Source organism: Gasterosteus aculeatus, chromosome 3 (genome assembly GCF_964276395.1).
Source record: "Gasterosteus aculeatus chromosome 3, fGasAcu3.hap1.1, whole genome shotgun sequence".
NCBI classification, from domain to species: Eukaryota; Metazoa; Chordata; class Actinopteri; order Perciformes; family Gasterosteidae; genus Gasterosteus; species Gasterosteus aculeatus.
In genome coordinates this window covers 4532533-4556651 of record NC_135690.1, presented here as the reverse complement: position 1 = coordinate 4556651, position 24119 = coordinate 4532533, and the positions used below count along the sequence as shown (strand labels likewise).

The following is a 24119-nucleotide window of genomic DNA, read 5'->3' as shown; positions in this document are numbered from 1 at the left end:
ATCCATACAATAGGACATAAAAAAACAAAATAATAAAAATCACTTCTGAAGTTTGAGGACCTCCCGCTACCTTCGGAGCTCCATTTATAATATATTGTGTCTGCAGACATGTTTGGAGGGTTAGTTGGCCTTTTTCCCCCGTTCCAATTTTTGTCCTTTTGGGAAATGAGACAAATAAGTTCTTTTGTTCCAGAGAGAATTGCAGCTGGAGTGCTTCCATGGTGCCTGGGATCGTTTAGTGAGCTGTCAGCCCGTAGACTGCGGCATGCCCGACCAGTCCCACGTCTACCACGCCATATTCAGCTGCCCCGGAGGCACCACCTTCGGCAAACAATGCTCCTTCACCTGTGGACCACCAGCTATACTACAAGGTGAGCCATAGATAAGTCAATTAGCTCTGGTCTAGTCTTGAATATTGATAGCATGTTCCCTGGCAAAGGGAAGATTTGACATCTTTAGAATGGTGTCCAATCAGTGGTGATGGAAAACGTCAACTGGAGCAAAATAAGTCCTCAGCGCGTGCTATGCGGTGCAACGGCGCAGACCTACATGTACCAGGATGCATTGCGTGAACCCTGATTGGGCATCCAGGTAAAAGGTGGCAGAGTTTCCATTTTAAACAGCATTGATTTGAGAAAAAAACTGTAAAACAAACTGTCCACTGAGAGACTAACCGTACAGACATATCTGTTTGAGAGAAAAAAGATTAAAAAAAACAATGTATCCTCAAAATGATGTTGCTATTATTACTTATTGGCTGCTCTTCTGTGTGCATGACGTAAACAGAAATTCAATAAGTTTCACTCATACCTACTTTTTGAGTTTCTCTCATTATTTACATTGCTGAGCGACAGAGTGCGACGACAGGGCCAAATGTCTCAATAAAACATAATTTTCAATCACGCAATGTTCTGCTATGCTGCTACAGGCAACCTCCTGACAGTCACCGCTTGGTGAACTCAAAAACCCCAGCAAGTAGTCACTGTCCATGCAATGAAGTGCACATTCAACCTGAATTTAACATAATCATATTGGGGCGCATCCTTTTACGGTTTAAGACAACAGTACTCGCTCTGGGACAGGCGAATATGACGCTGGGAGGAGAAAATCACAGTATACTCACTACAGAAATATAGACTACCCCACTGAATTACAGTTATTTAAAATTCAGGGTGAACAGAAAAATCAGCATGCCATAGTCCTGCTCACACACAAACACACATGGTACAAGTTTCCTGCATTTGGATGTCTACAATGTTTTTAAAAACACCACTTGCACCAAAACGAGTAAGAGCAAATATTGCCTCCGGCAACTTTATTTAGGAGCACCGCCCCACACGCACTTATTCATAGTTTAACACTGAATAAAAAAGCATTGCTCCCTTTCGCAATGTAGTGCACGCTTCTTGAAGCAATTAGACGGAACAAACACGATGTCCACACCAGTTGTGTTTGTTGTTGAATGTCGCAATGGTGTCAGCATTTAGGACCCACGTCTTTGCAATCCCGAGCACAGATTGCACGGATAGAATTCTATGTGGGGCTTTTTGGGGTTTTAGCGAGATGTGTTCGAAGGCCGTCATGCATCGCTCAGCAGCGAGGAGCACACGGCATTCAGGGCTCACCAGCGCAGCTGCGATGGATTTGATCACCACAATGTTTAAATGCCTTATAAAAATGTGATGCCATGTTAAGGAATTATTACATTTTACAGTCCCATTAAAAAAAGTCTCTGCGCATACCGGCCCTCGGGCATCACAAGGCCATGCGGGCGTATTAGCTCTGGGCGACGCTGAAGTCTCTTTCCTCCTCATAAGAGGAGGAACAAGCTGTTGACCTACCTGAGCCTGTATGTGCTTTAGCCGTGCAGAGTTAAAGGCCCACTCAGAACAGGCCCGTTCACAACGGGGCGAGTTTTTGCAGCTTGGTCAACACTCAAGACTTCCTGAGATCCTAGTTGTGTCACACACCCGAGTCACTGCAGCTCGCGGTCAGAAATACAGGTGCAATACACTCTGGTTCAGAGTGTATTGGTTCATTTTAAATGAAATGGCTAGGAATGAAAAGTATTGAATTATGCTACTTTTCAACAACCCAAAATAACTAAGAAATGATGCACTCAATTGAATACTCCTGACAGTGTACTTTCATTACAGAAAGAAAAACGTGTTGTGTTGACAAGTCAGTGTTTACTCACAATACAGTACAATATATCTGTATATTTATCAATATAGTAGTATAATTCATCATTATTCATAAACTATCCAGCATCCTATTAGACCTGAGACCATCACCATCACAAGGACGGAAAAGGATTTCTTGCTTCATTAAAACTCAGAATAAATCCCCCCTTTGTGAACTTGTTGTGCCAATCTATAGTTTTCAAGTCTCCTTCAATACAACATGACCCCCCCGTCTCCCCCTACAAAAAATTGTATTTCATACACAAAACTACACACATTTGATCAGCTCCAAGGCAGAATTCCACCGGGAGGAACATGTTGAACTGGTGACTCTTCCTGCTGTCCTCGTGCTGTGCTCTCACCTCTCCATCATTTGACGGCTGTGTTTGAATTGCCAACAAACTCCTGACATTTAGCCAGGCAGTTTTCACACTACGGCCTTTTGGGGACACATTGGTGGTGCTCTTCAGACTGTGTGCTGTGCAGGGTAAATGTTGAGATGGAAGTAGCCTAGCAGCTAGCAGTATCTTATGTGGCCACTCACCCCTTTTCTGTTTGACACCTGGAGGAAATCCTCTGCACAGTTCTCAGCTGTATGTCGCGCCTGTTTGTTTTACTTCCTAATGGTAACCAACATCACTGAAGTGACTTCCTTGAAATGGTTACACTACATGTCAGCATGTCACACAAACATTGCTGTGGTTTTATGAAGAAACCACCAAGAGACTCAATTGTTGTTACTTCTGGTCCTGCTGAACCAACTCTGTGAGCAATGGTAAATGGACTGTACTTGTATAGCGCTTTTCTAGTCTTCCGACCACTCAAAGCGCTTTAACACTACATGACATCATTCACCCATTCACACCCATTGACATACCCATACCCATTCATACACTGATGACAGGAGAAACCTACACAATGACACCTGCCCATCAGTAACTACCTTTCATACGCTGTAGTCGCAGCTACAGGAGCAATGTTGGATTAAGTGTCTTGCCCAAGGACACATCGACATGCGGGTTAGCAGAGCCTGGGATCAAACCGACAACCCTCTGATTGGAGGACGACCGTGCTCCCCACTCACCCACAGACGCCCTCTGAATCTGTCAGTGTCACTGCTCAGATGTAGTCTCATGTAAAACATGTTCCATACAAACTGCCCTTAGATTCAGGCAAAGCTATCCTCAAGAAGGTACACCAACTGACTTCTGACCATTCAACACAAGCCAGAAGGAGATTCTACGTAGGGTCTTAGAACCATACCAGTCAGATGAGCCCCCATTGGTTCTGTTATGGTCCGAAATGTAACGGCCCATGCCTCACCCTTCCAGCATGAAAATTGAGCCCATAGTTTTTTTTCCCATAATCCCTCCGAAAAGCAACCCTAACCAGGAACAGCAGACTTTCCCCTCTCCGTCACACTGTGCCCTGAAGTCCCCCCTCCTTCTCCTCAGGTGACAGCGACAGGTTGGTGTGTTTGGAGGACGGCCTGTGGGATTTCCCAGAGGCCTACTGCAAGATTGAGTGTCCCGAGGTTCCGAACTTACCGGACGCCAAGTTGCTGACGGCCGACTGCCTGGCCTCGGGGCACGACATCGGCTCTGCCTGCCGCTACAAATGCAACCCGGGCTTCTATGTGGTCGGAAGCCTCAAGACCAAGACACCGCGGTAAGCGTTTCGGGACAGAGAGCAGTGCTACGGCAGACTATGTTTTAATTAATAAAATGTGTGCGTAGTACGTGGCATTTGAAATCAGCCATGATGGAGCTCTATAATCCCCCCATTTGTTTCTTTCCAAGTTTCCATAAACACCTTGAATTTATTTTTAGATAAAACGACATAAAGTGAAAGTGAAAGAATAGTGGATGACACGTTTTGGGTTGTGCAATGCCTTTAAATGCTGCGTTGGAAACAGCAGACCAAAGCAAACAAGGTTTTATCACGCATGCCTCCCTGCGTAAATGAGGAAAATCCGTCTTTTACTGTATTTTACAAGACTCCTGTTACGCACTGCTTGGTCATATTTGCTTATTTGATTTAGCCCAAACCTCATTATTCTTAGAAATAATTATAATAATATAGGTGCAGTTTTAAAAGGTCTTTTTTTGCTTTGGTCCATCACCAGCGATACCATGTTAAGTTTCTCTCACATTAAGGTCCAATAAAACGTATACCGCCGTGTCATTACTTAGCCAATTGTGTTTTTTTGGTTGGTGCTCATTACTGAACACAGTTCACATACTGTCAATGGGATGGGGTTCCAACAGCAGGGCACACAGCCTCTGGGGTAGGTTTAATATCCTTGTATTCTTGTATATAATACACATTTTCCTAAATTGCAGTTAAAATGCACTGTCTCAAATAATATAATATATAACGCATTGACTTTTACCCTCATACGAGGCCCGTATAAAGAATTACATTTTATAGTTTTGTGCACACTAAATTTCCACCCAATACGGTGGAAAACCGTCGTAGGTAAAGATCCATCTGCAGCTGGGTGTTTTTTTATGGGTTCTCAAACAAAATGTGTAAACATTTTAATAACCCCCGATGCTTTATTGTTCCAACATGTGAAAGTGAACAGCAGCAGCATATAAAGAGCTTTAAACAGGACTTTTACTCTCACCTTTGACACACACACACACACACACACACACACACACACACTGGAGTTCTTTCTTGTTTTTAGAACTGTACTTCGAGGGAGTATTGAGTGCGTTCTATTATAAACGTTTCCATTTTGTTGTTTTAGTTTATGATACTACACAAGAGGCTTTCAGTCACCATGTTGCTTTTGTCTGTTCCATCTGACAGGTCGATTTTATCTGTGATACATTCTCTGTACCAAATCTACGGCGGTCTGCTCAGAATTGAATCAGACTGCTGTATGAACTTGTGTTTTTCATCAGAGATTTACTTTTTTCCTCCCGTTGTCTCTAGAAAGTACTTCAAGTTGGAGTGTCTGCAGGAGGGGCAGTGGGAGGAAACTACCTGTGAGCCAATATCCTGCCCGGCGCCTCCTGATGTATTCCAGGGGATGTACACCTGCACCAACAGCTTGTACTATGACACCGTCTGCACCTTGCAGTGCCCAGACGCCACAGAAAATGTAAGATTTTGAATCGCTGGACCACTATTTAAATATTTTCAACTCATTGACGTTACCCATTGGTTTGCGGGCTTTGAGGTTTTGATTGGACCGTCCCAACGTGGCTTTTTGGAGCCAGTGAGCAGAGGTTACCGTATGGTATCAATCACAAGGTAGCCGTAGAGACGGTCTGCATTAATGAAGCTCACAACATTCCATGAGCAGAGACACGCTTCCTTCTGCGGGGCGGTTTGGCGGATTTAGTTGGGTAGAGAGAAAATAGTTCCTTAATGAAGCCACTCACTGCTGAATGCCATCTAGTTATTATTGGAGAACAAATATCTCTAAGCGCAATATCTCTAACATTGATGACTGTTATGTGTGTTTGTCTCCAGAGGGTGATTCGCTGCACAAAGGAGGGTGACTGGAGTGCGGAGTTCACCATGTGCTCCACACTGCAGGGGTCGTGCTCCCCGCCTGCCGATCTCAACTCGGTGGAGTACAGCTGCGACCCGAGGACGGATGTTGGTGAGTGTCGTCCTCTTTGTCAGGGATGAGAGTCTAATTCCTCAAAAAGAAACAACCCTCAATATATTGACAATATTTACATTTCAAACCAAATGAAGCCAAGCACAGGAGCCTGTCTTGTCTTTGGCGCGTTGGGTAAACGGTCACGAGACTGAATAGAAAAAGCAGCCAGCGCGGCAGAACATCTGTTCTCCTCTTTTCAGTCCAGCTTAATCCAGTTGAGGGTTGGCTCGACAGTGAATAAAAACACAACAAAACCCTTTGTTTGACAATAGTTATTGTTCTAATAGATCGGGATCATTTTATTGACCATCTCTCCCAGCAGACACTGTCTTTAACATTGGGCTTGTTTTATCCCCTCTTCAGATTTACGTACCATATAATAATGTCTACTTAAGCAAAAAGTTATCCTCCCAACTGACTAAAGGGAGCGTGTACATTAAGTATGACAGGTAAGAAAAAAAAACCCAGACACCACGTGGTTATATATATTAATCGCTGGCCAATCACAGAGCCATTTCATTTCTGTCTATAATGTGTTAATTGTTAAAATTCTGAACAGAAACGCAACATACAACTCACCATGAGTGAGTGAGTAAAATATATACTCTACTAACTTACTTATCGAATTACATTTTAGTGCCACATGTTACATTAAATTCAAAGGGCAAGTGTGTAAGATTTGTGACAAATCAGGAGCTAGTTTGTCCGTTCGTAGCTACCCTGGAAACGCGGTGACATTCTTGGGACATTCTCAGCTAAGAAAAATGTATTTTATTTTCAGGTGATCTTTACACAAAAGACGAAATCCCAATGGATACCTCCAAGTGCCTCACATTGTACCTGTTTCATTAATAGCACATTCTGCAGGAGCTTGGAAGTGTTACACATTCAAGTGTTTTCCCTACCATTATATTGGTACATGAAAGTCTCAAAGGTTTCATTTTCCATTTAGAGACAAATTATAATAGAAGGTATTGGTTGCCTTTCCAATATAACAGGTTCCTTGTACCTTATACCTTTTTCTTATATCAAACACACTAAATAGCATCTTGTTATTTATCTTATGTCATTTCTGTCCCTACATGGTGGTGTTAACATGCACACGCACACGCACACACACACACACACACACACACACACACACACACACACACACACACACACACACACACACACACCTGTTAACCCAGGGGAAACACTGCATTGTGATGAGGGTTTGATGAAGTTTTCCTTGCAGGTGCTTTTTGCTACCCAACATGCATTGGGGCTGCAGACATGGATCTGCGCGACCCGGCGGTTCTGCCCAATGCCACTACAGTCGACTCCTTAAAGCACTGGATGCTGCCCACCGAAGTCCAGGTGAGACGCCCAAGGAGGTTGCTGCAGTTTGGTTCATCTACAATGATGCTTTTTTTGTTCACTTCAGTTGTGTACCATCGCTATGCCAAACACAACCACAATCTGCACATAGTGTACGTTTTTGAAACAGGTCTGTTCTGCACAACACGATTGGTTGATGCCTTTATTCTCAGTGTCAAAGCTAAGAAAAGCTGTTTGTCAGCGTCGGCTAATTAAAACATCTGCATGGCTCACTAGCTTGTTAGCTTACGTCACGCAAGTGACGCTTTTTGGCATGAACATTGTGATGCTTTAGCTTTCAAAATAAAATATCTGCTACTGGCAGCTTGAATTCAGTTTTTACTGCAGTCAGTATGGAAAAATAATTACCTATTTGTCATAGAGTAGTTTTATTCACAAACTGGTATTTAATATATACAACGCTTCAAATCAATTAGATCCATGTCAGTATAAAGGACGGAGGGCTGCCGTACAGATGAGCTTGCCGAACTGGACACACCTGTTGCTGTCTGGCGTTGCACGACGAGGCCCAAAGTGATGAAAAATGAGACCGCCTGATTGGTTTAAACACCCACAACTGAGCTTGCGGATTCGCTTCCATTCTAGAACTCTTGGCTGGCTTTGAGAAAGGCTGGTTGTTTTGCTCGTCCGCTGCCATGACAAAAAGCGCCTTCGACAGAAAAACCCTCAGCGGAATGAATAATGCATCCAAACACATCCAAACATCTGGCTGTCTGAAGAACAGCTACCGCTGCAGACTGACTCACTGAAGCAAGTTCACTTCAGTTGAGGACAAATTCGGCGCAGACAAACCGCCGTATTATTGAGAAACAAACTTATTCTGAAAATAAGCAAAAGCTGCCACACCAATAAAAAGGACGAGGGTTTACACTTTGCTAGTTTACACCTAATCAGGTGTTAGAAGACAGATGCAGGGGGAAGAGGACTTTTGACTTCTGGAGCTAAATCGTTATAAGCTGCAACATAATGCGTCTCCATGAAATTTGCCCTTTTATACCGATCACACAGGAAATTAATTATTACCTCATTCAAATTTCAAAAGCAGCCTCAAAGGGGAAAACAATCTTCGACTAATGTGCTGTGAACCAAAATCAATAACCCTTCTTTGCTGGACCTCATCTCCTTTGAATCTACTGAAGGGATCTGACACTTTGTCTCTTCCCACTACAGAAAATTGCAGTGGATATTGGAATTTCATTAGCAATAATCAAGTTTAAAAAAAATACCTTTCCAGTACAAGGGATAGGTTTTGAATCTCCACGAGACCAAAATTACGTTTTGAATTGGACATATTTTGCAATAATTTTAATGTAATAAACACACAAAGTACAGAAATGATCTCAAATTTAAAAGTCTCTCTGAGTAACCGACAACTATCCAGCTCAGATATGATCACAATATGTGCAAATGTGTTTCATATCAAATGTTTGACTGAGTGATTTTCAATAAGCTATCTTTAAAAACACAAGGAAAACTTTTTAAATTCCCGACTAAGCAAACACACTCACGACCAAATACAACTCGTGTGTATGCGAGAATGTGTTTGTTATCATTCAAGTGTTTCTGCATTACTGGAAATCACGGGCTAGGTAGGAAAAAAAATAGACAGACGAGAGTAAAGCTTCCATTTGACGTCAAGTCTTTTAGGAAACACACACATCTCTCACACGGGCACTGTTTACAGGTCAACGTGAACTCACTCGTAGGAATGTCAGATGCTGGGTTCTTCAGTTAATGGCCTGTTGTTTGGCCTTTTTAAGCTGGGTTATGTTACCCAATATCATATCTCAGGAAGGGCTTCTATGGCAACGTTGTTGCAAACACTGCTCCAGTTTTGCCTGACTTTTTGGGTGGTCAACCAGCCAGTTAGTCCCCCCTTGCCAAGGTCAAATACTTGGACCGAGGTCTGGTTACTTACATATCTCTGGCGCTGCCTTGTGATTTCGAGGCATTGCTTATCTTAAATCTCAGAATCAGGTCTCCCCGCACAGGAAATCACAGGAGAAGGATCCACTTTCTCTGTCCATGTTTGCTAACCCCCTTGTGAATTCTTAGGTTCAAATAAATGACAGAGGACTGGCCGTTTTGCATCCACTTGAGAAATAGGAGACAATTCCTTTTCTTCGATCAAGGTTTTCATGCAGGCAAAGCTTGACATTTTAATAATGTGTTGCATATGTACGCGACAACAATGCGACATCTGCAATATCTGCAATCTAAGTTTGCTATCAGAATGACGAGTCCTGTTCATGTTTTATATAACAGGTCAGGGTAAGGCAGGCCAAGTGCTAGCAAATCATTGGCACAATAGTGCTGCGAAGGCATCATTTATTATTTTTTCATTAGAAATAATAAACTATAACTTCCGAGGGAATAAGTGTTTTTGTTGATCTTCCTGACCTTTTTCTTGTGTTTATAGTGTATATTTTCCAAAACTTACAGCACGCATTGATTCTGCCCAAAGGATGAACCCTGGCTATTGGCATCCTCTGCACCACCAGCCCACCAAAACGTATAATTATAATTATATAATTCATTATTTTATAACAATCCAATCGACAAAATGTTCATCTTGGCAATGCAGTCTCACCAAAAGAAAGCCAACACAAATCATTAAGGAAATCAGATAATGTGTTTTACTGTCAGTTTGTGTATCAAAATAAGAGGCCAAATGTATATTTTCTTTCTCCCGTTAATCAATACACGCAGAGGGAAAATCTTCATTCGGAAAACTCCCGCCACAGTTAGTTGCCGTTATCTATTAGTTTGCATTCAATCAACGCTTCTAGACTACTTGGGAGCTCTATGCTTTTAACATTATATCATTTTGTGACTGAGTGAAAATGTGTTTCCAAGATGCAAACAGTTGTTATCTATATCCTAAGAATACACTGCTGAACTGTTGTTACACGCTTTGTTTCCAGAGCATAGTCTGCACAGGGATGATGAAGTGGTACCCCGACCCTCAAAACATCCATTGCATCCAGTCCTGTGAGGTAAGTCCATACCGCCAGCGGTGTAAATGGGCCACATCTTAGCACCATGGGGCTCGGGGAACGCGGTGATTCCTCTTTCCTAACCAACCGGCGCATCTGTTTTCCCAAACATTACGGCAAGTTTGGTTGTTTTGTACCATGTCCGCTATGTCCTAATGTGAGCTTGCTTTCAAAGCCTTGCAGGTCAGGAAGATCTCAGTCTGGCTGTCATCTTGTTATTTATCAAGGAGTACTCAATCCTTAAAACAATTACACCATTTCTGGGCCTCGGTGTATTATATTTACTGCTTTAACCAGACTTTTCCAATAATATCAAACATGAAGCAAAACATGCTGTATCCCGGCTGTCTTCATCGCTCAAGATACCAGAGCCAGCGTGCAACGTGCTTTTTTCACACAATGACAAATTTATATACTCAGTTAAAAATGTACGAGAATCCCTTTCAAATATGTCTCTTTTGTGTTTACAGGGAGATCAGTGCCAAATGTTGCTGCAGGGCTGACAGACCTAATGGATTACCTGATAATAGAAATAAAATGAAAACACCTACGTTACTTAAGATGATTATTCAGGCTAACGTTTATCTGCCTTGTCTAAACACGTTTTACAAAAAGAGTATTTTCAAGGAAATTAAATTGTACTTGGTTGGATGAGAAACAATAGCTACATACTTTTAGTAATATAATTGAATTGTTTACTTTACTTTTTTGATTGAAAAAGTCTATATAGCAGAAAACAGGAGCACTCTTTGTAACGGATGATTTTTTTTTTTCTGTAGGTCTATCTAACACTTTTTTCAACCCTCTTATTTCCAGCTAGATAATTTGAGATGCGTATTTACACACTCATTCAACCAATTGAACGATTATATACGTTTTTAAACTGCAACTTCCTGTAATTGGTCTGAAAGTCTGCACCCTCCCCAATTGTTTCTGTCACAACAGGGGTGGCGGAAGCAGAACTCAATCACAGACTTAATTAACGAAACACTTCATTAATCCAAAAATCCAAATGCCTGCGTGCAAACCAGGGATCAGGACAGGCACAGACAAAACACATTCAACGTAATGACCCGACAAAGGACAAGAGACACATATGGCTTAAATCAGGGGTGTCAAGCCAAACTTTAGACCATTGTGATTATTCAATATCTTTACATTTGAGTGTATTGTTTTTTTTTCTCATTAAGATTAAAATTGCTGCTTAGTAATATTCTATCAAGTAACGGTAAAGCCTCTAAAATCATGAACCCAGGTAGTCCTTACTTGGTATTCATCGGTTGGTTACTGGGACTACTGATGGAACACATAAACTGTTGATGTCTCACGATATTCAAATATTCCTGCCAGCACTACATTTTCCCCTTCCACCTCTCCGTGGAAGTTGCGAGGCAAAACAGTTGCTTCTGACCCGCTCCTCCATGACAACACTGTAAATTATACCAGACCACATGTGCTGCATAGTCCACTATGCCAGATCTCATCCAGATGTCATTGTTATCTTAGTCTGCCTCTATTCCTCTTCCTTCTTACAGCAATAGCCAGTGAACAATGAGTTTGAAAGTCAGCTCAGTCTCACTTATCACACCTTATACAACTGGCATCTTGAGACTGTACTGGTTTCTTCTACCTTATAGCCTTACAAAGAGATGCATCAGTGACCTCCTGCTGTGTCTTACCAGAAGTGTCTTTCTTAGAATGTTCTCTGCGTGAATAAAATGCTTGCTGGAGGAGGAGAAATGATTTGATCAGGGTCGGTAAAAGACAGCCAATTAAATGCATCAACTCATGCATCACTTAATATGAGGCATTTAGGCAAAGAGGACAGAAACTAATTCAAACATTTGGTTGTTGGACGCTGTGTTAATCCCCTTGAAGTACTGTGTAGTAGTTTCCCGTCTGAAAAAAGTATTGTTTCTATTACTATGGTTCTGAACGATACCAATAGAACTGTCCAACAGGCCAACAGTAAACTGAACAATCTATCAACAACACAGGCAATAACACCTGAAGACCTCTTTTTTTTCTATACATGGCTCTGTTTCTTCTGAAACACATACTCGTTTGAGACAATCCAAACCAAAGCAAATAAATGATTGTAGACTAAACGCCGTGTCGATATTGTTTTTTCAGACACCGGTTGGACAGCAGCACATGTTACATCTACAGTAATTTACAGTAAATACTCTAATTAAAACAAATTAAAAGCCTCTAAAATCATAAACCCAGATAGTCCTTACTTTGTTTGGCACATCAACCCTTTTTTTTACATGAACTTGCACGATATAGACCCAAAATTAGAAAAGTAGCGCTTTGGTAAGATTGCATTGGGATGAATGGCAAATCGCATGTTGTTGCTGTGCATAGTTGGGCCAGCAGGCAATTTGTGCAAATCGATTCCAAACACAGCAACAACTGTGCTCCCACTGTGTCTTCAGTCCAACCATACCATAAATATTCAAAATATCTTTAATGGTTCGTATATTCCAAAACAACTTATAATTGACCTCAGACACATGATAAGTGACGAGATAAAAAGAAAAACACATAATAAACAGAAAAGAAGGACATCTGGACTTTTTAACTGTGAGAACCTCAAACTCCCCCAAAATGTTTTCAGAAAGCAGGGACAGAGATGCAACAAAGAGAGAGATAATAAAATGCCTGCAATTAAAATATCCCTACAGATACTTGGTAGGAAGGGAAAACGAATATGCGGCTGCTTGAAATATTTGTGTTTTTTTATAAAATCCTGTTCAAGAGCTTTGCTGGTGCTGACGACAGCACGGGCTCCCTGAGAACCAGCCAATGCCAACAAGGGGAGTATTTATGTTAGCAAGGTGTGGGGGTTGGCTGCTGCTGCTCTCTTTTACGCTGATTTGAAGGGAGTAACTGTGTATTGGTAATACACAAACCAGTTGACCTTTTATTTACCCATTAGGGGAATAAGGTACGCAGCCAACACTGGCTGCTTTATTACTCTTCACAGGTCAGTGCGTTTGTGTTGAGAGTAAGATATATGTTGCCTGGAAGGGAATGTAAATAATAATTAACCTCAACGTGAGCCCTGACCTCAGCATAGACCTCATGTGGGCAAAGTGTTGTGGGTCCACCAATTTAAACATTCTTCATCAAGGAAAGACATGTATATGACATGTAGATCAAACCCACAACAGAGCTCACCTTCAGAAATATGTACCATTCATATACAAATGAGAGCAGGCACAGCCCGTATGCATTTTGCCTGACTCGCTGAGGCCGTAAAGGTAATTCTAAGATGCATGCACTAGTACAGATTTAGGTGAGGCATCTGGTGCAATTGCTGGTAAAGGATTTACGCCAAAACAAAACAATTAAAGAGATTTATTTATGCCACGGCAGTTTAGCTTGGAAAAGCACGGGCATTCTTCAAGTAGGGAGTTCTTTGAAGTGAAGAGAAAACGGCAGAAATCTTCTCAGCAGCTGCTTTCTCCCCAGGTTAGGTAGAGCCCCAAGTCTTTGAAAGGACTCCAGCAGTTTGTCCGATTAAAGCGTCTTTGGCACTGTGCACCTTTTATCATATTGCTGGCAATTCAGGAAAGCCCTTTTTCCTAAAACACAAAAAAGTCACCATGACTTGTTTGCTTGTCTACATAACTACTAGACCACTAGTTTCCCCATAAGGACTCCCACTAAGAAAAACGTGAGACCACAGAGGGGGCAATCAGCCGAGCTAATCGAAAGCTAAATCGTTGACGATGACTTTAGAGGTGGCATCGTGGCAAATTTTTTCAGCCTCTTCCACTCCCCACATGCACTGTTTACCTGCATGCAACCGGTCCAGACGTGACTGTTCAATACCACCTGGACTGAAAACCTAACCAGAATGTTTTCGATATTCCAATCTAGTCTGGTTGCCTACTTATTCTGCAATCACATGTCTATATTCTGTCGGCCTTGATCAGATGTAAACAATTATTCTACAATTATGCTACAGAGCTAACGTGAAGGTAAAAAGACAGATTAATACAGTGATATGTGGTAATGTGAGCTGACGGTCGGATCAAACCATTTGCAACCAAACTAGAGTCAAGTCATAATTTCAACCAAATATGCAAACAAACTTAGTTAACCTCATCTGAAATCAGTCATTAGCTTAGCATGAAATGGTTGATTGTGTTTTTCCTCTTTTTTTGTCTTTTCGGCTTTCCGTGCTGAATGAGGTGAAATTGTCCCATTGTGGAGACCATTAACACTGTTTCTTGTTTATAACTTGTCTCTAGCCTTTCGGAGGCGACGGCTGGTGTGACACCATCAACAACCGGGCCTACTGCCAGTATGATGGAGGAGACTGCTGCCCATCCACGCTCTCCACCAGGAAGGTACACAAACACACCCCTCACGTCCGTCGTATTTATCTACAAACAGAAAAATTGGTTTCCATCACTTTCATACCATCTGTTTTGTTTTTTTAAAAAGGATTTTGGGGCACCCTTTCAGCAAACAGGATACAACTTCACAATTTCGGTCTGCTTTGCTTTAAAAGGTGGCAAAGCGTTGTTTGGCTGGCTACAGGTCTCGCGTCTTGCAATTGAGATGGAGCCTGGAGGCCAGGAGCTGGACTCAAAGCCAGATTCTTCCTGTTTACTGTAGTAGAAATCTGTGTCTCTTGGCAGGAGTGCCGCGCCGCTACGCAGGAGACTTCCACCAAGCAAACAAACACGAATCCCTGCTACTTTCCCCTCTCTCCTGTTAACAACTGTGCCTATTTAGTCTCCCTCATCCGTGCTTGAAACAACAGAGGAGACTTGTGCTTTCCGGCTGTTCCACTCAAATGGTAAACATGCTGGTTTTACCCGCCGCGCGCTGCTGTACGCCTTCTCACCTCCCGCACTGAGCTCTGCTGCGGAGGGAAGGCGTCGAGGTTCAGGACGTCAGAACACTTGCCAAGGTCCCTGCGTTTGAACACACTTAGCTGTGGGCTCAATATATCGGATGAGATTTTTTTCTGTTGATCTTGAACCGTTTTTAGGTGGCCCCCAAATCACTTCATTGAAGAAGCATTTCAAGTGGGGATGAGAAATGATTTTGTTTGCGACGAAGGCCTGCAAACCTTTAACTTTATCAGTTTGAAGCTAGATCAGCTAGGAGAAATGGTATGAATAATAATGAGACAGCCTGAGGGTCGGGCCAGCGGTGGAAACCAGGCCGCTCATTCCCTCAACTGCTTCTACATAAACACCTTTTTTTTTTCCCTCTCGCCTGTTTTTTCTGTGCTTTTTCTCTCCCATGTGGACATTTGGGAAGTGTCCCCGCCCATCCCCTCGCTCTACCCTATTTGGCTACTATACAGCCACATATTCATGACCCACGTTGATGCCTGTTGATTCCTACGGCCTCCCGTTGGCCGGGTCCTCGGCTGTCTCTTCATGTCCGCGGCACGCCGGGACTGAATGGCAGCTCCTTCCTGATTGAGAAGGAGAGTTCAGCAAATCTGTAGCTGCCATCAGAATAAACGAGCTGCCGGACGGCCACTAACTGCTCGGTCGCGGGGAGGTTGGTGTACACGGTTGGATGCGGTCCACCCGGTTCACTTGGAGAGAGAGCGAAGCGAACCGCCACCACAGGCTGCAACTTGCAGAGTGGCGGCGTTTCCAATGGTGGCTCACTTTGTGCAGGTGTGTAGCATCTAAAACCCAATGAGGTTTCTAAGACGCTCATTTTCTCTGCTGACACAACAATGTGCTTCAGCTTTGGTACGTATCAACCTTAAGCACTCACACGTCAACCGTATCCGCAAGTAATGTGGCCACTTTGTTCCACAGACTGTTCTGGATCTGGCAGGATGAGTCACCGGCGCACAAGCTCCATCAAATATTTGAATAAATACTTATATCTGTTTGAGTCCGGATCTGTGTTGCGGGGGCAAGCTGGGGCCTTTTCGTGGTATTGGTTTTATATCCCGGGGGGGGGGTCGGAGAGGGTCGCAGCCACGCAAGGGAGGAAGGATATCTGAGGGATGATTCAGTCGGGATTCAGTTGTCGGCCAACAGAGGGGAAAACTCCAGAAGGATTGCAGCGCCCGCACCATCTACGGAAACACACAATCTCACTTCGCTTTTAGTCCAACAAAGGGTCGAGGTAGTGGAAGCTGCAAGGAGCGAACAAAAGGACAAATAAGGAGGACATGCTTTTATTATTACTTTGAGTAAGAAGTTTAAACGAAGGCCGAAGTCGTCACTTAGAGAGGGTCTCTCTTCACATGGTTTGTGCAAATGTAGCCAGAGGACTGCTTTGGTTTCTCTCTCTCTCTCTCTCTCTCTCTCTCTCTCTCTCTCTCTCTCTGTGCTCGCTTTAATGAATCAAGAGGTTAAGGAAACATTTGATGGCCTCAATAATTCGTCTTAAAATGGGACGCTGGTATTTTTTAAAGTGAAAGCTAGGGCCTTTCTGCCCAGAGTCCTCCGGGGCAGGCCGACAGGCTCACCTCCCTCCCTTCACTCACACTATTCCATACTTGTCTCTCTCTGCCTCCCACACTCTCCATACACCTCTCCACTTTTCTCTCCCTTGACCTCCCTCCTCCCTCCTGCCCTCTGGGAGTGAATGTTTACAGTTGTTGCAACAGACTGCTTCTCAGGGCACAGGAGTTTATTTTGCAACCTGTGGTGATGGCTCACTTCCTCGACGAGCGCCTCTCGCTGTTGATTCTTAACATGTGTCCATCTGCTCACCTCTGCCGCTCCCCCCAATTCACAGGGCAGGTTGAACCATTTGACATCATATGCTTTATTGGCCGGCGGGGAGCTGTTGGACCACTCTTTGAAACACAACAAGTCCACTAAGACCGCCGCTCGGGTTACTAAGCGGCGCTTTACCTTTCAGCGCAAACGCCATGCCAGAAACCAAGGACGACGTACACTAGTCCTCGGGGTCGGTTTTGAGCAAATTATTATTTTTTGTTATTTTCTACCGTCTGTTTTTGCCATTCAAAGCCGAGGTCTCTGCTACGGCTGACATTTTACAGCCCTGTGGGGAAGGCTGCTCTCACTGAAAGCCCTGATGTAATAATTTGTCTCCATCCTTTGCTTTGTTCCACTGACTCACACTAGAGTAGGCCAAATATATATACACATTATACATGCATACATATATATATATTGTGTTTGTTTGCAGGTCATTCAGTTCGGAGCGGACTGCAACCAGGACGAGTGCACTTGTCGTGATCCAGACGCTGAAGAGAATAAGAGCAGAACCAAGGACTCAGGAATGCAATAAGATGAGGGCATGAAAGAGGCTGCTACACACTTCAACACACAAACAACAAAACACTTTTTTGTTTTACTTTACACAATAAAAGCCTTTTTTAATTCCATCCTAAGCGATTATGCTCCACACATGGGTTTATGAAAATGTGATTCCATCCTGCACAAACAGCCACCTGTGAATACAACACTCTTTTTCCTGTGTAGAAGATTGTGTATTGAAAAGGAGGACCCCTATTTGTGGAAACACCAAGTTGATATGGATAGAAAAACTACTCAACAAAAAATCTCACCAAAGCTAAATCCCTTTGGTTTTAAGTCGAGTGGGAAGCTTTGCAAGAACAAAACAAAAATCTGTTTTCAGGGTCGAACGAAATAATTCCTCATTTAAGAATGTAAAATGATCCATACTTGTTAAGAATAACATGCATAGACTAATATATTTGTCTCCCCTAACATATCTAAGGATCACGTTATTAGTCAACACTATTTATACCACAGATCTAGTAACACAATCCGCACCACACAGCATTTGTACCAAACATGTATTTTTCTGTATGAAGTCCATAGTCAATCTGTGTCAGAATGATTATGGATTTCCTCTGAAACAAAGATGCACTTGATATTGTATTGTCGGGATTCAGAAAATCAGAGGTTCCCTGTGAAGACAAATCAAAAATGGAGATTAAAAAAAGGCTTTTGGAAGGGCGGGGCGTTTCTTTTACTCAACACAGACTTGTCTCCTGCTTGCATGAATGTATGTCAGGTAGGCCAGAAATGATAAAGTACCACATGTTGTATCTATTAAAAAAGATAAAGAAGAAATTGTAATCATGTTCCCTGTGATGTTTTACAGTACTTTATACTCTATATGAAATAAATAGCAACTTTATATATCGACCCTTATAAAGTCTTGATTGATTGATTCATGCAGATTAACAGAGGACGTGTCTTTTTTGGCAGATCCATGCATGTACCTGTTTTATATAAAAGTGCTATATTGCTACACACACCAACACACATATATATATATATATATATATATATATATATATATATATATATATATATATATATATATATTATACAGTACAGTATACACGTAATGTGTAGATATACGAAATGGATCAGAGGCAGTGGGTTCTACATTCATTCTTGTTTACTTTATACAATTCAAGTGTTGACATCAGAGCCGAGCTCAGCTGGTGTCGTCAGCAGGAATTGTTGCCACCCCAATGAAAATCTATCCAACGCAAGATTATTTTTTCAATTGCGCACAAAAGTAATGAAAACAACAATTAAAGAATAGATACAGCCACTTTTTATAACATTTCCTTTATTGTCCTTTGAAATAGTAAAGACCAATGTGAAAAAGTGAAGTTTATGATTGTTACAGACAAAATATTATCATGCAGATATTGGTTGGTTCACATTTCCTAAAGGTTTCCATCTTGTTGCATCAAATGTTCAAGTTGAATCCTTTGAGAAATCCCTCCGCTCTTCACATCACAACTTTAATAATTAATCCAACTGCTACGCTACACAACAGATATAACGAGACGATATTGTCTTCTGAAGCACAAACAAATGTAAAATATCACTGTTGTACACATCAATACAGAAGAAAAACACTGTACTGCGCTTGTAATGTGATGTATTCATGAATACTCTGCTGCCTATACAAAAATCTACAAGTGTTCATTTTAGTATTCACATATAAGATTTGTTAAAAATCAACTGCTAATGTACAATTTGCATTTCATCAACATTAATCTCGAACATGGCCACTGCACAAGAATACTATAATAATAACAGGGGCCATGCAAAAGTCAAAATATACTCACAATAAAAGCACAGTAATAGAAATTACAGTTAAATCCGTTCAAAGACATTATTGCAGGTTTTAATCCACAGAGAAGCAGTTAAAAACATTAAAGCAGAACTTTGGTAATTGGGTGCTATTTTCAGAGGTTTTTATGTCAAAGTGGCAAAAATGTTCGGTTCTTCTGCTTCATCTTCTACTCAATTTGAATTAATTGTTAAAACTGCCACCGCACATAAGGTGCAGATCCCAAACCATGACTGATCAGTGCAAACGTATGGGGTTGATTTAGTCTTAATAGGATTGTGAAAAAAAATCTGCAGTTTTGGAGCAGAAAAATTGTCGTCAAATGGCAAAAAAAACATTGGGAAATAAGAGTTGAGCCTGAAAACAGCAAAGTTACCCTCAAAGACATTTTTCACTGTGTTACCAGTATAAACCACTTTGTTTAGAAATGCAAACATTCAATAGTACATTCAGCAGGATATATCGCTAAAACATTATGACATTGCTATTTACAAGGTTTATTTCGAAGGCCTATGCTACCGCCAGCTAGCCAGCTATAAATATAGAGTATTCATTACTCTATATACTCTTTCTTCCCCCGGTGTCGCTACAAGCCTTTTTCTAAAATACGTAGCAGTTGGAATGACCAAACCAGGTTTGTGGGTACTACGATGAGGCCGACTTTATAGGGAAATATGTAAAAAAGGCAAGTGAAAACATCGCAAAGCTGAGATACACGTGACACCTTCATCAGCAGTGTGTGGTTATTTCTGATAAATGCCAGAAATATGAACCAATGTCTTGTGAAACTGAAGCTATGATGAATCTTGGAACCTTGTCTCCATCCTCTTTAACATAACAAAGCGACTAAGTTAGAGTTAGGAGCTATTAACTGTATCTAATATGTTTATTTCGGCCACTAGACATCAGTAATTTGTTTGTGGTTCTTCTTCACAGAGATATTTTACGATTTGACTAAATTGAGTATTTAATAAGAAAGGTTTTTGCAATAAAAAGGTAAAAAAAGAAAATCTCTTGAGTCGGCAAAGAAATACAATGAAATAAAATGCATGTTTTGTTCTCGTTTTTCTAAGATAATTGCATTTAATGTCAACACAGTATGTAAGATTCATTTTTTCCGGTCATTCTGCACTTGAACCAAAAAAAAACATGGCACAACAAGCTGCAAAAGGCATCTTGGTTACTAAAATGATTTCTGATCCATTCTGGTTGTGGTCAGTCAATTCCTGTTTTGCAAAATGTAACACTAATTGTTAACTAGATATTCAATTTAAAACAAATCTGGATCTGGGGAGTTTTTCCTGTGCCGATGTGTGGGTTTTCGGGACAGAGGATGTCGCATGTGTACAGACTGTAAAGCCCTCTGAGGCAAATTTATAATTTGCGATTTTGGGCTCAACAAAATAAAATGAATTGAATTAAAATAAAACGCATGAATCTTGTAAAAAGGGCGGACATGGTGTTTAGATAAACATTTGATATATTTAGTTTCACAGTAAATAGCTGCAATTACAGTTTGCCTCTCATTCCTCCCAATGTCTACACACCAAAAGCAGAGAGCTGGAAAGGTACATGATCCAAGGGCAAGTGTCTTGCCCTTGGATCCTAAAGGTCATGACAAAGAAAACATGAAGCACTTGCTGAATCATCATATTGAGGGAGGAATGGACTTCAGCAAGAACAAAGTGCTATGAATCGACCAAGCTGCAGTGTCAGCTTAGTAGAGTCATATTGTGATGCGCATCATATCAGACTCATCTTTTGAATGCATTTACCAATAACGTGGGAAGCTAAATAGAGCGGTTGGAATTTCAAGTAATTTGCTTATTACACCAATGCATATAGCTCATTGAAACAAACGTAAAACCTGTATTTTATTTGCTAGGTATGACTCTCCCACATTCCTACTCACACCCAAACTAAAAGTCTCTAATAACTTCACAGCTCCTTGGGCTCGCCGTAGTCGTTGTACATGACGGTGAGCGTCTGCTCGTCACAGGCCTTGTGCACGTCCTGGCCCATGTTGGACCAGTTTAACCCAAAAGCCCGGGTGTCGGTGTAGCGGCAGGACAGGAACTTGAGGGACATCCTGCGGAGGCCGATCTTCTGCTCCTGAAGAAGACCTTTACACCACGGGGACAGGTCATTGAGCTGGGAGAGGATGAGGCCGGCCTTCCTGTTGGAACACAGTGGGGAAATATGTAAAGCGTGTCTTTGTTGTTTGCCCACAAACTTTTAATGAACATAAAAGTAGAGGTTATCATTCAAATACAAATGGAACAAAGACAACATACACATACATTTGAGAAATTATATGGTCGTGCATACAATGTCATATATAGTTCCAAAAATATGTCTCCAAACAGTGCACAAACAAACACATCTTCAATTGAGGGAGAGCACCAAAGTCACGCTCGTATCAGCTGATCGGAATTCATCCTTCACAGTTTCCCGTCCGATTTATATTAATGTAGGTGTACAGTGCAACCTATAAATAACCCCATGTCATCCCCATGTGCTGCTGGAGCTCCCTCCACCTACCTCCACCTAGAGCCATTCATGCTTTATTTCTGGGATTGTGCTATTATTGGAATAGTTGGAGTGGATCATTTAACTGATTTGTTTTTCAATGGTTCTCTTTTCTTATATTGTGATGCGCATCATACAGTTTTTTACAGTATTCTCTGGACCACAACACTCATGGAAATAGCAAGCTAGCTATCTAGCTAGATGTCCCCAAGTTAGCAGTGCCGCTAGCGTGCCCATTCCTGTAATGCTGCATACAAGCACATAGCATTGTTCTTTCCTGCACCGTGACAATTCTACTTATTAGCTAAGATAAGATATTCCTATATTAGTCCCACAATGGGGAGCTCTCTCTCTGTAGGCTTTGTAACTTTATTATGCTGCTGCTCATTTGAACAATTCCTGAAAAGTCAAACCTTATCCCGCTACAACAGTCGCAGTGACACAAAGGAAAAATGGCCACCGCTCTGAACATCCCGCACCGCATCGATCTGAAAGGTCTGTTCCACTCCTGTTCGGTTGGGGAATCGCACCGAGGCTTTGCTCTGGCTTTAGAATGAAATCACTATCAAAAACTGATACTGCTTCCCCTCCGGCTGAGGTCCACTATTACTGACTGAATCCAGCATTGACCCGAAGACAGTCGGTCCTGTGGTGGACAATGCACGTCTCTAACACTGAAGCAGCAGAGAGACTATGGGCATGAACTTGTCCTTTGGCCAAACCGGGCGAGATGAGACATCACCTCCATTGGTAACGTAATGCGCCGAGGTCACATGAATACACATGGACACCGAGCGCAATAAATAATCATCTACCCAGATGCAGCCGGTTTGTTCCTCGCCCCGTAATCCTGGCAAGTGTCTGTCTGCAGTGGCGGAAGATTTCATTCATTCCCAACACACTTTCTCCTCATTCCTCAGCCAAACCCAATCTTCTACAGAACACCGTCCCGGTTCTGCCAAGCCACCAGTCTGCTGGAAGCACCGGAGTCACCGGAGCCTCGGCACATTATGCTGATGAACTGATGACACATTCGGTACGCGCCAGTCAGAGGGAATTAAAGGCCCATTCTGATGAACAAAGAGCTATGTGTGTTTACCTCTCCGTTGCCCTAATTCTCCACAATTCCTTTTCACATGCAGACCACTTTCAGCAGATTATTTCACAGTGTGCTGCCCTGCAGCTGTTTGGTTTCTCTCCCGAACGCTATCAGTTTGGAGTGCAAAGCCACGCACAGTGAATTCACAAACAATACAATGTCCTGTTAATCATCAGCGCGCACTCACCTGGTAGGAGAGATGTGGATGCGATGATGATTGGCATGCAATTGTTGATGGGTAGGTGGGAAGGAGGAAAGCAGAGACTGACTGACAAGGGAAATAAAGTAGGACGCGATGACGTGGTGACTTTCATGGGCGATCTAATTAAGTGACTGATGGTGGAAAAAACATGCTTTGGTTCACAGCTTTTAAAATTCAGCAGCGATGGAGATCATGATATACGACCACAAGCTCTGGAAAAGCTGCTCAAAGATCATATGGTTTCAATGTTGCATCCACGTCAAGAGTTAATTGGAGGTCTCAGTCGTTGAAAAAACAGACATTTGATGATTTACCTTTCTGACAAAGGGGTAAACCCCAGCTGCTGGTGTGGTATGATCAAAAGCTGCAGAAGAGTCACTTAATGGACCTAAAGGCCATGACATGCTCTAAAACAGCAAATACATGAGCTACTTCAGCAGGGTACAGTTAAATATACTTGTGCCGGAGATGAGAGTAACTGGATACTTCACTGCTGTATGTGTCAGTAAGTACTAAATGCTGCACAAAAACAACAATGAGAAGCCAAATTTAGCTTAATCCTCATTGTCCTGTATCCTTTTGCATTACTTTTTTTGTCTATTAGGGTAGCGAAACAAAAAGAATAATTTCCTTCCTTTAACGGTTTAATTACAACGCCACTAATCACAACTGATAGTAGGAGCAAAGAACAGTATTAAGAACAGAAATAACCCTTTTTCATTCTCTTTCTCTCTTAATGTTTGCATTTCGGGACTGTTCTGTGATTGTGGTGAAAGCAACTGATCTGGCGGAGATGTGCATTCTGAGCGCTCTTTGTGTAGTTTAAGGGGCCACATGTTCCACCGTCGGGATCTTTATCCTAAATCCAACCATCAGCGCTAAATAAAAAAACATGTTCTTTTCTCTTTTCTTGTCAAACAAACATTTGTCATTTTGTTTTGATGATTGCGATTCTTTGTTCTTTTTAACTTGAAGTTGACACTGACCCGACACACTAACAATAGAGACAGCGTGT

At 42.0% G+C, this 24119-nt stretch overlaps 2 protein-coding genes across 6 annotated transcripts in view; one reads left to right on the top strand and one right to left on the bottom strand.

The window, feature by feature from the left end:
- The window catches only part of pappa2 (pappalysin 2), a 52588-nt gene extending 34253 nt beyond the window's left edge, over positions 1-18335 (top strand). The window contains exons 20-27 of the mRNA XM_040171057.2: positions 194-371; positions 3638-3851; positions 5127-5295; positions 5670-5802; positions 7043-7164; positions 10110-10181; positions 14444-14542; positions 17337-18335. Of these exons, the coding sequence (XP_040026991.2) occupies positions 194-371; positions 3638-3851; positions 5127-5295; positions 5670-5802; positions 7043-7164; positions 10110-10181; positions 14444-14542; positions 17337-17438 (1089 nt within the window). The 3' untranslated portion in view covers positions 17439-18335. The remainder of the gene's footprint in view (positions 1-193; positions 372-3637; positions 3852-5126; positions 5296-5669; positions 5803-7042; positions 7165-10109; positions 10182-14443; positions 14543-17336) is intronic.
- Positions 18336-18744: 409 nt separating this feature from the next.
- The window catches only part of astn1 (astrotactin 1), a 306692-nt gene continuing 301317 nt past the window's right edge, over positions 18745-24119 (bottom strand). For all 5 annotated transcript variants that reach the window (XM_040170931.2, XM_040170935.2, XM_040170929.2 and 2 more), the window contains one exon: positions 18745-21450. In XM_040170931.2, the coding sequence (XP_040026865.2) occupies positions 21213-21450 (238 nt within the window). In that variant the 3' untranslated portion in view covers positions 18745-21212. The remainder of the gene's footprint in view (positions 21451-24119) is intronic.